The sequence below is a fragment of the Leopardus geoffroyi genome, chromosome C3, assembly GCF_018350155.1.
Source record: "Leopardus geoffroyi isolate Oge1 chromosome C3, O.geoffroyi_Oge1_pat1.0, whole genome shotgun sequence".
In the NCBI taxonomy this organism is placed as follows: domain Eukaryota; kingdom Metazoa; phylum Chordata; class Mammalia; order Carnivora; family Felidae; genus Leopardus; species Leopardus geoffroyi.
In genome coordinates, this window is record NC_059338.1 from 45,881,412 (window position 1) to 45,893,796 (window position 12,385).

Sequence of the window (12,385 nt, forward strand, 5' to 3'; positions counted from 1 at the left end):
AAGAATTCCCCAACACATACGCCCACTTTCCTATCCCAACAGTTCTACTTAGAATTGCTAAAGAGAGGCCTCACTACTACATGTGTGTATCCCTTTGTGTAGAGACCAGAGGGGGAAATTAATAATCCATTAATTTGGTTTCCATGAAGTAAACCACAATGGATCTGCAGAAGATGTGGATCAGCATCCAGAGAGGACTCAAGATTCCTGAAAAGAGCGGATAGGGGTTGATGGAAAGGGGTCTTGATAAAAATTTTCTTCATCTGTAGGCTGCTAGAGTCTGGACTTTAGTCCATGACAGGGAAGAAATAAAAGCAGGAAATAAAGGGCAGGCTCAATAGGTTCAACAACCAAATCTCAAGTTGCCCTTTATCTGTGCTGCCAGAACGCTTCCTCCTCTGCCTGCAGAACCACCACTTGCTTCTCAGTCTTCCCAACTGGACTCAGTTCCCTAAAAGCAGGGACCACAGCTTCTTTCCTGCTCCTTGCCTAACCTCAAGAGGAAGGCTTGCCTGAAGGCAGATGCTCTCCATGAATTAGTTGGGCATTTGCTCATGTCTCACAGATTTGGGTAAAATCCAAGAGTAAACTTCTTTTTACCTTGCTGATCTCATAGGGACCTCAGGAAAATCCAGTGGAGGTTAGTGTTCTGAAAACTAGGGGTGCTTCATATTAGCCAGCTTGATTTGGGGGCAACTTGGCTCCGATGTCCTCTCCCAGAGTGACAGGTGTGCACAAACACAGGATGAAATTCCATCACTAAAACAGAACTATCTCAACAGGCTGAGGGTGAGTAAAGTTGCCAGCTTCTCAGACCATTGCTGGGATTGGTGATATTTATTCATTCATTCAACATTTATTGAGCACTTTCTGTACACAGGGAGGTATGCTCTGTTGGGGACACAAAGACTGAAGACAGAGAAGGTAGATGGCTGTGGAGAGTAAGAGAAAACAACCAGAAGTGGGCAAATAAATCAGGGTGACAGTTCAGCAAAGTGTTACCGTGGTTGTGGTGAGGGTGGGGGGAGGTTTGTCCTGACTTATCCTGACTCTTACAGGAAAAGTGGGCATTGGCCAGGTTGACAAAGAGGGTCAGAAGTTCTTGGAAAGGGGAAGACTATGGCGAAGGTTGAGAGGTGTTTTACACCAGGCAAGGAAGCAAATACCCATTCTTGGCTCTCCCTGGCCATGTTTACCCTGAGAACTCGAGTTTGGGGATGTCAGGGACATATCCATCTTGTTCACCTCTGTTTCTCCAGTACCCACTAGAGTGCCTACATATAATAAATACAGAATCATTATTTTTTGGATGAATTAATTCATGGAGGAATGAGCCACTGTGGATATTGGTGAGTAAATATTATTTTATGCATGACTGTAGAAAGAATGAATGTTTTGCTTAGTGTTACCCATTGCAGATAAATTTGTTTGAACAGTAGTTCAATTACGTCAAGAGTAATTGCCCATTATTACAGACATAGAGAAATTATTCCTAGAGAAATAAGCCTAATTTTCAAAGCATAATTACCTCTGACATTAAGTGACTTCTCTGTGGACTCCTTTCTGACAACAGAGAATGAAAAGTTCCATAATACAGCAATAGTGACTCACTCTTCCATCTGAGGGTGTTACTCCCAGCTCGAGTGTGACGTTTGCTTAAAAGATGAAACCACCCCCATTCTAAATAAATATGACATTTGGACAAGTCTTCAAGGATGAACATTTTATTGGAATATAGGCACTTGGCAGAGTAAATATGTGGTTACAAAGTGCTTTTAAGTTTATTTGCTTTATATAGTGACCAGAAAAACCCATCCACAGTGTAGATTTTATTCTTGAAGTTACAAACTTCAGAAGGCAGGTCCCCAAACCCTGGGTAAAGTAAGAAGACACACGTAGCTGACTTTTTTTAACCTACTGAATCTGTATTGCTTTAATCAGTAATGCCCTTCCCCTCCCCATAGTAAAATTGCTATGTAGCATATAGCATTTAGCACTTTTTATAAAGAATAAAAATCACACTCATCTGGCAGAACTGTGAAACCCTTTGAAATCACCGACTCCAGTCTGGTGGGTCACAAAACCAGACTTGAGAATCTTTGCAATAAAATGTAGAAGATCAGGCCCAAAGACCTGCAGTTCCTCACACTCAGCCTCTTTATAAAAGCTTTTGGACAGGTCGGAATCTTATCCTTGTGGTTTCCAAAATATTTTTTTTTGAAAAGAGAGTTTTCTCTGCATGACTCAAGGCACCACTGTCTCCACTCTAAGCTGCAAAGGAAAAAATGACAAGCCAAATTTTTTCAAGGAAAACATTCTCTTTGTAAAAGGTCAACAGTAACATAGCTGATTTAAAGTCATGGGATTTTTGCCAAAAACCATGTCCTGAGGTTTTATGCATTTCTAATGGATTTGCCCATAGGAGAGATCCCTAGAGCAGCCTGCAGAAGCCTTTCATGCTGCTCATTTAAATTACAATAACCTTGCTCTAACCTGGAAACCACTGAATCAACATGAACAAGTCTATTAAAAACAAGACAAGCTCATAGTAATATGGAGCTATGCCATTCGACATGTTGAAATGAATAAGGAATATTTTTAACGAACGTTAGTTTCCTGTTCCACCTTCAAACAGAACAATCATCCCACTTAATCTAGTGAACTTGTCTTTTGTGAAATCTGTACAGAAAAATTATTTGTATTGTCAGCTATATCCTCCCAGCACCCTCTGGCCTACAAGATGGGTAAAGAGAGGTCACTGATGTTCATCCATCCAATGCAGTGAGATGTACTTTCTTTAGGGTTGGAAAAATCGCTTAGTTTTTCGAGGGGTCCAAGAAGCCCTGAGGTGAGCAAAGGGAGGAAGGTGGGAAGCTCCAGCATGGGCTCGTACTGAGCGCATGTACCTCCTTGCTCGCTGACGTCTCCTGGAGAGAGAAGGGCAGTCCCGGGTGGGGCTGGGCACTGCTCCTTTGGCTCCTGGCCTTACTGGGCAGCGCATCTGACCATCTGGCTGTCTGCCTCTTGGACTTTGGACTCGCCTTAAGGGAAGACTCCCCAAGGGCAAAAAGTCCAATTAAAAACGTCTCCCTGCCTGACAGCAAGCCCCAGATAGCCCCGGCACAGCAGCGTGGCAGGCGTTCAGTTCTCACGTTTCCTGAGCAGCTTGACGCGTGCCAGTGCTTATGCTCAGCACTAGGGATATGAAAGTGGCTTGAGAAGGCAGTGAGCTGTTACTCAAGGCTGTGTCTCCCTAGCAGGAAGCACACATGATTAATAAACCCCAGTTTCTGTCCTTGAGCAGAGGGGCCCCCGGAAGAGACGGGAAGTAAATAGAATTTCAATACTCTATGCTAAATGCAAGGATATGAGTGAACACTGGGTACTGCAGGGGACCAGGGGAGGAGTGGCCTCTGCCTTCTTTCCCTACAAGGAGATCCTTCATAGATGTGAAGATCTAAACACTCTAAGAGAAGTTATAATGATTCAATATGAGAATATAGTTATACTGATTATTCTTCATTCTTTGTGACGTAGAAACCTAGAAATTCTTCCTGGGGAGGTGGACAGAGCTATATTTTAATTCCTGGTTAAATAGTTAAACTGTGGGATAAAAGAACTGATATAAATTTGCTGATGATGATCAAAACAGACTTTTACAACAATATGTTGGGATCTAATGCTAAAATTTATGCAAGGAAGTATCAACAGGTAGTTCCTGGGCCAGAAGCTTTTAAAAAATAACATGGTATTTTCTTGAAGATTAGAACACATCTTTTTAATCTTTTGCAAGATTAATCCTTTAACATTAACAGTTATCATTGGTCACGATCCATCGAGAAGATGTATCTGTGTCTATTTCCATTAAGGTATAAGTTCTGGGAGAGAGGAACAGAGTCTTTTTCACTACAGCATCTCCATGCCGGGGACATAATTGGGACTCAGTTAACTTGCTGCATGATCAAACAAATGATTTCCACTTGGGGTGACATCTTTGGAATTTGATATTGTACAACTTGGCTTTTCTCTTTCTCTCTTTTGCTCTCCACCTGCCTTTCTTTTTTCTTCTCTCTCCTTCCTTTCTTCCTTCCTTCCCCATTTATTCACCTTATTCCCCTTCTGGGAATGAACCAGGACTGCTGAATGGATAGACAGAAAGTTGTCATGGTTTGAAAATGGACATATTTTTTTTCTTTAAATTCCCATAGGCCTTTTAATTTATGCTAGACAAAGCACCTTTATCTTTTCTTCTTCTTTTTTGTTATTACTATGCCTAGCACAGCACGTGGCATACAGTAGCTTTCAAATAATGCTTGTTTAATTGGTAGTCTTTTACACTCGGTAATTAGCTAAGCTCTCTCTGCACATTCTAAGACTAATTTGGAATGCTTTCAGGCTTACACATGCCAAGGAAATTTTCTTGCCTCATCTGAATTTCCCCAAAAGGTGATTAATTAATAAGAATCAACACGATTAATTAACAAGACATTGATAGCGGAATTAGTAACAGGCTCAGACAGTCCCACAGACCACAACGTTCCTCTGTTTCTGCTCAGCTCCCCATGGGCTCTCTCAGGCATAATGTCTCAGGCGCTGTAGGACTGCCCACAGCAGGGTGACCAGTGCTCGCCACCTACCCTTTCCTGCGATCTGACTGTGGATGAATGCTGAGTCCTTCAGGGACAGTGAAGTGGGGATAGTAGACGGTGAAGCTGGATTTACAGTATACATTTGCATTCTTACCCAAAATTAAAAAGCCTTAAAGTGCATTAGAGGAAAATGTGCAGTGTATTGGCAACCGTGCTCCCACTGGTTCCTTCATCTTTGCTGGAACACCACTGCTTCCCTTAGACACCCTCAGCTGCCTTTCACCCCAAACACTCCATTACTTTGTAATTCCTATTAAAATGCTAACGCAGTAATTCATGGTAGAACTGTTCAATTCCACAAAGGTCTGCCTCAGTGCACATGCCCGGTGTGCATAGCCTCTGGTTTCATTACACACACTAAGTACTTAATTTTGTTTTTTTGTTTGTTTGTTTGCTTTTTCTGGTAACAACTTGCGTGTAACCCCTAAGCATACCCATAACCATTAACCTCTGGCTGAGTTTGTGCAAAGAAATACTTATGCCAAATTGCCCCTTTCACTCTTCTGAGGGTGTCCCTAGGGTACTCTCCCCGACGTCTTGTGAATCTAGCAGATCGATGTTTGGAACATTCTCCACCACCCACTGACACTCATGAACATCAGCAGCCTGAATCTGCTCTGTCTCCACACTGGCAGCAGCCTGGGCCATGCTGCTATTCCCTCCCACCACTTCTTCCACAGAAACCTGGCTCTCACTGGGGCACGTGTGGTCAGCCCTGGAAATGCAATCTTCTTGCTGCCTGGCCTCACCCTCCACAGTGGATACAGCCTGGGCCTCCAGTCTGGAAGCCCTGCCTGTGAGCTCGCTCTCAGCGGGCTCCCCGGCCTCTGCTTGCTGCTCTGTGGGGTCTGGGTGGCTGTCACCCTGGGTGAGCCCTTCACAGATCAGCTGAGCCTCCAGAAATCCCCCCAACTCCACCCTGCCGGCCTCTGCCTCCGGAGGGGCAGAATGGGCCTCCCTCTCACTGACTTCATTCTCTTCACAGCTGTGTTGGCTGGAGGCAGCTGCTGGACTGGCCTCTGTGTAGATCTGAGTCGTTTCCTCTAATTTTTCAATTTCTTGGGGAACAAGGGTCTCCTCGTTTGTATCTTTTTCAATCTCAAGGGTGGCAGATTCCACTGGTACCTCAATGGTCACTGTCAACAAATTTCTGAGCTCCTTTAAGGAGCCTGAGGCAGAGCTGGATTCTGGCTTTTCGCAGGTGGGCTCTCCACCCTCAGGAGCCCCTCCAAACTCCAGCTCTGGTGAGCATGTGCCCAGGGCTCCTGCCGTGTCCTCTGCAGCCACAAGATCTATGACAGGGCCATCCATGCCTGCAATAATCACCTGTCCGTTCTCACCCGGGGGAGGGTCGGGTACAGGAAGAGAAAGGCTTTCTTCTTTGGCCAACGGACTAGGGACCCCAGGCTGCTTCTTTTCCCCTGACTCCTGGAATACTTCATTACTCAGGGTCTCACTATCTGAAACTCCTGGCAGAATGGCTGAGGCTCTCCTGGCAGGGCTGGCCTGGTTTGACCCTGCAGGGGTTTTTAGATCAGTTAAGCTGGATACGCTTTCACTGGGCAAGGCCATGTTGTCTTCAAATAAGTTGTGTTTCTTCAGGATAGCAGCTTCCTTTATCACTGAGAGAGACCAGAACACAAAACATGACATTAACACTCTGCCCTGGCCACCCTGGGGTTTCTGATTTTAGCTTCCTTCCCAGTTTTTCTGGCTATCCACATACATTTCTCGACTTCAAATTCCAGTTTTTGTTCACTCTCTGCCAGCTGTCCTTCCCTGACGACCAAAAGCCCACAAACTCATTCCAAACTCTGGACCTCTGTAGGGTTCATTCATTCATTCCTTTGCTCATTCATTTTTTCAAAGTGGACATCAACGATGGGACAGACTTTGAGAATCCAAAGATGAATAAAGTACGGCTTTTGCTTTCAAGGAGCTCGCAATGTAGAACAGTATCATCTGTAGCACTCATGGAGGCCCCAGTGCAGGGGCAGGCCTGACATTTCTCTGCTTCACCTCCCAGTCTAGTCCTGAATGTGTAATGCGTACTCCGTACTGAGCATGCAGAGAGAGCCCTGTTGACGTGTACTGTCTAGAATGAAGACCTGTGTGCATCCACTCAGTCTTAGAGGCCTTGAGAGGACTACAAACAGTAAAAATAATGGTAGTGGCTGACAGTTTGACTTCACTATAGCTGTGCCTGACTTCACTGACAGTTTGACACTGACACTGACTTCAGCTGTGCCGGTTGTATAGTGCCCAAAAGGATCACACTCAAGGGGGCGCCATTCGCTCCAGAATCAGCACAGATTTGTGTAGTCAGCAAAATTCTCCAGCACCTAGCAGCAGAGCACCCTACTCTGATAAAATCAGTGTATCACGGCAATTTTTTGACAGAGAGCAATCAAGTGTCTGGAGAACGGGAGCCATTTCCGAATTGGCTCAAAGGTGCCACGGTGGACTGGCCTTGAGCGGGCCCCTCCTGTCACACACTGTGCTGACATCTTTACATTTTTTATCTCGTCGGATTGGCTACTGTGACCTGGGGCTTGTGCCTGGCCAGTTTTCTTTGTGGAGGGTTTTTTGGGATACTAACACCTTCTCCACGAAGACCAGGTACGTTTCAGGCCTACGGTTTCAGGGAATGGCCCTGTCCGGCGTATTTCTATCAAAATTTTCCTGTCCACGGTCCCATCACAAGCAAGGCCTCAGTCCACGGATAGTGGACACAGAGCACTGTGTCGGCACCCCGTGTCTGCTTCTGTCCAGCTGACGGGAGGTGAGGAATGTGCTGAGGGAGCAGCTGGCAGCCCTTTTTCCTGGATTCACCTCCTCCTGGCTCTGGGAGGGGCTGTGAGTCTGTGGCTAAAAGCACCTGTTTTCCTTTGTTTCTGTCTGGAGCAGCTGGAGGAAGACAGCTGTTCATGAGACAGTCCAGACTTAATCTCCCCAAACCTTGGTTTTCTCTGAAAAATGAAGCTTGAAATTCCTGTCTCACAGAGTTCTTATTGATATTCAAAGAAATAATATCTAACGGGCCAGCACAGTGTGTGCCAAACCATGAACCTCAGTCAAGGTCAGTATCCCTCTCTCTTTCCTCTCTGTCTCCCCAACAAACCAGTACCGATTTCTTCTTCCCCTTTCATCCCTGTTGAGAAACCTCACTGGTCTCACTGGGTCCCCTTTGAGGAGTACTCCCATCTATCTGGTGTCCCCACTCTCAGCACCAAGTAAATCTTCCTTACCTTTCAGGGTTTCATCAAGGAGGCTCTGATGTAAAATCTCCTCATAGACATTTTCAACGTGAATCATATTGGTGTGATCTGCAAAAATGAACTGCTCGTATTTCTGGAGCTCCTGGAGGGTGAGAGATAGGAAGACAGAGGACAAGGCATGAGAGGGCAATTTGTAGAGGAGGTACAGAGAGTATGGCTCCCACTCATGACCCCCTCCTCGGAGAGTGGGGCACTCAGCCGTTGGTCATTCCCTTCCTTTTCCCCAGGCACCAAGGCACCATTTCCTGTACTGCGCACACAGATTTTGATCATCTCAAAGCCCTGTCGGTGGGTCAGTGGGTCTCAAGGCCCTCTTTTTTCATCACAACCAAAATGCTCCCTTCTTCCTCTTTTTTTTTCCTTTTAAACTCCAACAGGATTTTACCAAGTAAGTTACACACGGTAAAATGTACACATTTTATAAGTGCATCTCAGTGATTTTAAATATATTAACTAAACCCACGTAACTATAGCCTAGATCATGACAGAGAACATTTCCAACACCCTGTGCATTTTTTCTAGCCTATACCCCCACCAAGAGATAAGCATTACTCTGATATCTGTCACAATAGATTAGTTTTTCTAATTCTTGAACTTTATATAAATTGCATCATATCTTCTTGTGTATTTGGCTTAGAGATTCATCCATGTTGCTGCCTGTATCAGTAGCTCACTCCCTTTTATTGATGAAAGGCATTCACTATATGGGTGGACTAAAATTGTTTAGCTATACTCTACTGATGGTGTTGAGATTTTTCCATTTTTCACTGTTATGAATATAATTGCTATAAACATCCTTTGCATGATCTTTTTTATTTTTTTTATTTTTTTTTCAACGTTTATTTATTTTTGGGATAGAGAGAGACAGAGCATGAACGGGGGAGGGGCAGAAAGAGAGGGAGACACAGAATCAGAAACAGGCTCCAGGCTCTGAGCCATCAGCCCAGAGCCTGACGCGGGGCTCGACCTCACGGACCGCGAGATCGTGACCTGGCTGAAGTCGGACGCTTAACCGACTACGCCACCCAGGCGCCCCAATGATCTTTTTGGATTTAGGGGGTTATTTATCTTAAGTTCATACCTAGAAGTGAAATTCCTGGGTCCCTGGACTAGATATTTAACTTTATTAGGATGGGGCCTTTTTCAGGTGTGGGGAATCTCTAGTCAAGAGCTCTTCAGGAACATTCTCTTCTTTCCCTCCAACTGGCCCTGACACTCATTGACAAACCTAGGCAGGATGCAGAAGCCCTTAACCCTTCCTGCTTTCGGAGAGTTTCCAGATGGCTCAAGGACAGCAAGGCGTCAAAATGTACCAAATCATATCCCAGTTATCAGCATGAGGACACAGAAGGGATCAAAATGTACCAAATCACATGCCAGTGATGAACTCAGTTATCCTTACAGCTGATGGTGCTGGAAGGGCCCCAAGGGCCAGGGCCTTAGCAGCGGGATTTGATGCTTTTCGCCTGAAGGGACAGGATTTACAGCAGGTGATCAGAAGCCACTACATGCAGACAACTCAGTGCTATAGGACTTGGGGGCCTGTTGTTCGGGACCAGGTCACAACAGGTGATAATGGGGTCCCTTTATATCCGCCCTAGAGCAAAGCCAAAGGATTGAAAAGGCATGAGCTTCCATGACCCTGAGAGGGTCTGTAAGGCAGGACTGACACACAGACGAGAACTGTGTGGAAAGAGCACTGCCCAGGAGGCTGGACACTGCCCTGGATTAGCTGTGGGACCTGAGCAAGTCATGTCACTGCTCTGTGCCTCTCCCTTCCTCTGCAAAGCGAGGGGGCACAGGCTCATGTCTGCAACACCCTTTCATCTCCCTAGGTGGTCTCCCATTCTTTACTCCCCTGACTGGTGCCTAAGGACTAGGTGAAAACATGACTCTGGGACATCCTCCCTGACCCCATAAGCAGAGCTGGGCACCCGGCTCAGAACAGTTGGCCATTGCTCTTCCCCATAAGGCCACTGCTGTGCTCATCACATGGCATACTATATGCCTGTCCATGCCTGTCAGCTGCCTCTAGGCTATGAACTCCAGGACAGCAGGGACATTGGCCTAGCACAGTGCCTGGATCACATTTGATACATATTCAATACATGTTTGTGGAATAAACAGCAGGCCTTTAAAATTTCAAACGGCTAAATAAGTGTGTGGAAAGGAACAATTTCTAGGGATGTTTACACTGTCGTGACATGTCCGGCTTTATAAAATAGGTCTTCTATATTGAACTGATTAAACGATAATGTATGTTTAATTCCTTGGAGCAATCTAACTGGAAGCCCTGAGGTTGGGTCTTGAGGAACTGGAATTTTTTTTTAAAGCTTCCCATGCAATTTTAATGTGCGGCTGGAATGGAGTACCACAGATCTAGGAAGCTGTGATATAAAGAACCAAAAGGACCATGCTTTAGTAAAATAAAGAATCCTTCAATGAAGCAAGTAATTCCCAAATTTGCCCATTCTGCAAATTCAGATTTTAGGAAATTTCTTGGCACTGGAATAATATCCTTAACTACTGAAAACCTGGGGTATCAGCTTCTTTTGCAACTAATCTCTCTTGATTAAAAATCATAAGAGCATTTTATAGATTGGGTACAGTTCTGCTGATGCTTGGAGAAAGGGAACTGATGAAAAAGGGGACTTTCTTTACCCTTCTCCTCTTCTTGGAGAAGGTGGCCTTGAGGCACCCAGATTGCTTTGGGATAGAAGAAGAAAAACACCCTAGGCAGAATATCTGTGTACAGATACAACTAGAGGTGGACTAAGTCATCCTCTGGGTGGCAGCATTTTTCCATCCACATATGGTCAAGGGCCAGACATATGGACAGATTCTTTACTCCTTTGACTTTTATCAAACTCCCAGAAATAAATGCTGGGTACTAGATATGCCAAGACTCTAAAGGAAAAAAAAAAAAAAAAAAACATTTACAGAATATAAAAATGACCAAAGAAATTTCTGCAGTAAAATAGCTTATGCAAAGGATTTTAATATTCCAACTCTTGGAGACCCTCTAAGCTACCCCAAAGCCCTTTTTAAATTCTAAAAAGCTCTTTATGATTTGCTCCAAGAGGGAGAAGGCATTGATAATGTCCAGGCTCATATATCATTTCTAAAATGTAGAAACTGTAATAGTAGTAAATATACCATTTACTGTAAATATACCATTTGCCAAGTGCATGCCATGTTATTAGCAAGTGTGAGCTGAATTCAAACTCTGGTGGTTACCAGCTGTGACTTTGGGCCTGTGACTTAATCCCTCAGATTTCCTCATTTGTACAATGAAGATATAAATAGCACCTCCTCCTAGAGTTGTCATGAAAATTATTGAGATAATCCATACAAAGTGTTTAACATGGTAAGCACTCATTGAATATTAATTAAATCATTCTAGTCTCCTCAATCTTAAGAAACATGCCACAAAATATGTCATCTCCATTTTCTAGAAGATGGAATCTAGGCCAAGGAAGAGGAAAAGTGACTTGCTCAAGGCCCCAGAGTCAATATATGGAGGAGCCAGAACTTGCACCCAGATGTTGAACCAGCCTCCACAGGCAGCTTGTTCATTATTCTGCTCTGCAGACTAAGTCACACCTTCATAATCATGGCTGTCACTGGTAGCAGCTTTAAGTGGTTTCAGTTTCATTGATTTCACCAAACAAACATTACTGGATTTAAAAGAAAAAAATACCCTTCTGTAATCATGTTTCTTAAGGTCTTTTTTGGGATTTAGCGGTCAAGTTTCAGAGGACATGTGGTTCCCAAGAGTCATACTATGATGAAGAATGCCTGGTGCCCTCAGGTGTTCTATGGAAAGCCTTAATTTGGCTCAGAGTCAGATCATTACCTTTGAGATTTTGTCTAGGTCAGGGGTCAGCAAATCTGGTGACTGCTTGTTTTTGCAAATAAAGTTTTATTGGAACACAGAAGCACCCATTGTCAATGTATTGCCTATGTCTGCTTTTGCACTTAGCAGAGCTGAGTAGTTGCAACAAAACACTATGATCCATGAATCCTAAAATATTTACTATCTGACCACTTATAGAAAAATTTGCTGACCCCTCCCGGGTCTAGTCTACTGTTTGTAAGCGCATCATAGCAAAAGGACTTGCTTGAACTTAATAGCAATAAAAGTATGCTCTCTGGAGTAACTCATCTCCTTACTGGTTTGCATGTGGATGCCAGTGCCTTCTGCATGGTGGGAAGTGTGATTTGAACCAGTGCCTCTTGAAATATCCTCTTCCTGATGGTGCTGCTGTCATAATCATATTGCTGTCAATACAGAGATAGAAACATATGCTAAATAGCAACATTGCAATCTGTTAACTTTTGCTTAAACAAAAACTCAGTCACTTACTTGTCTCTGTTTTTCCCCTAATTTCTGAGGACACTTGTGGTGTTTCTAAGGTCTCAGAGATCTTATCATGCAATTCTCTCAACCCTGGGTGG

The 12,385-nt window shown here is 44.3% G+C and overlaps 1 protein-coding gene across 1 annotated transcript in view; it reads right to left on the minus strand.

Annotated features, from left to right (window-relative positions):
- Window positions 1-1,708: 1,708 nt before the first annotated feature.
- Window positions 1,709-12,385, minus strand: part of NIBAN1 (niban apoptosis regulator 1) — a 153,018-nt gene continuing 142,341 nt past the window's right edge. Inside the window, exons 12-14 of the mRNA XM_045452675.1 lie at window positions 12,101-12,208; window positions 7,898-8,009; window positions 1,709-6,271 (exon numbers count right to left, since the gene is read on the minus strand). Coding sequence (XP_045308631.1) covers window positions 5,145-6,271; window positions 7,898-8,009; window positions 12,101-12,208 — 1,347 coding nt within the window. The 3' untranslated portion in view covers window positions 1,709-5,144. The remainder of the gene's footprint in view (window positions 6,272-7,897; window positions 8,010-12,100; window positions 12,209-12,385) is intronic.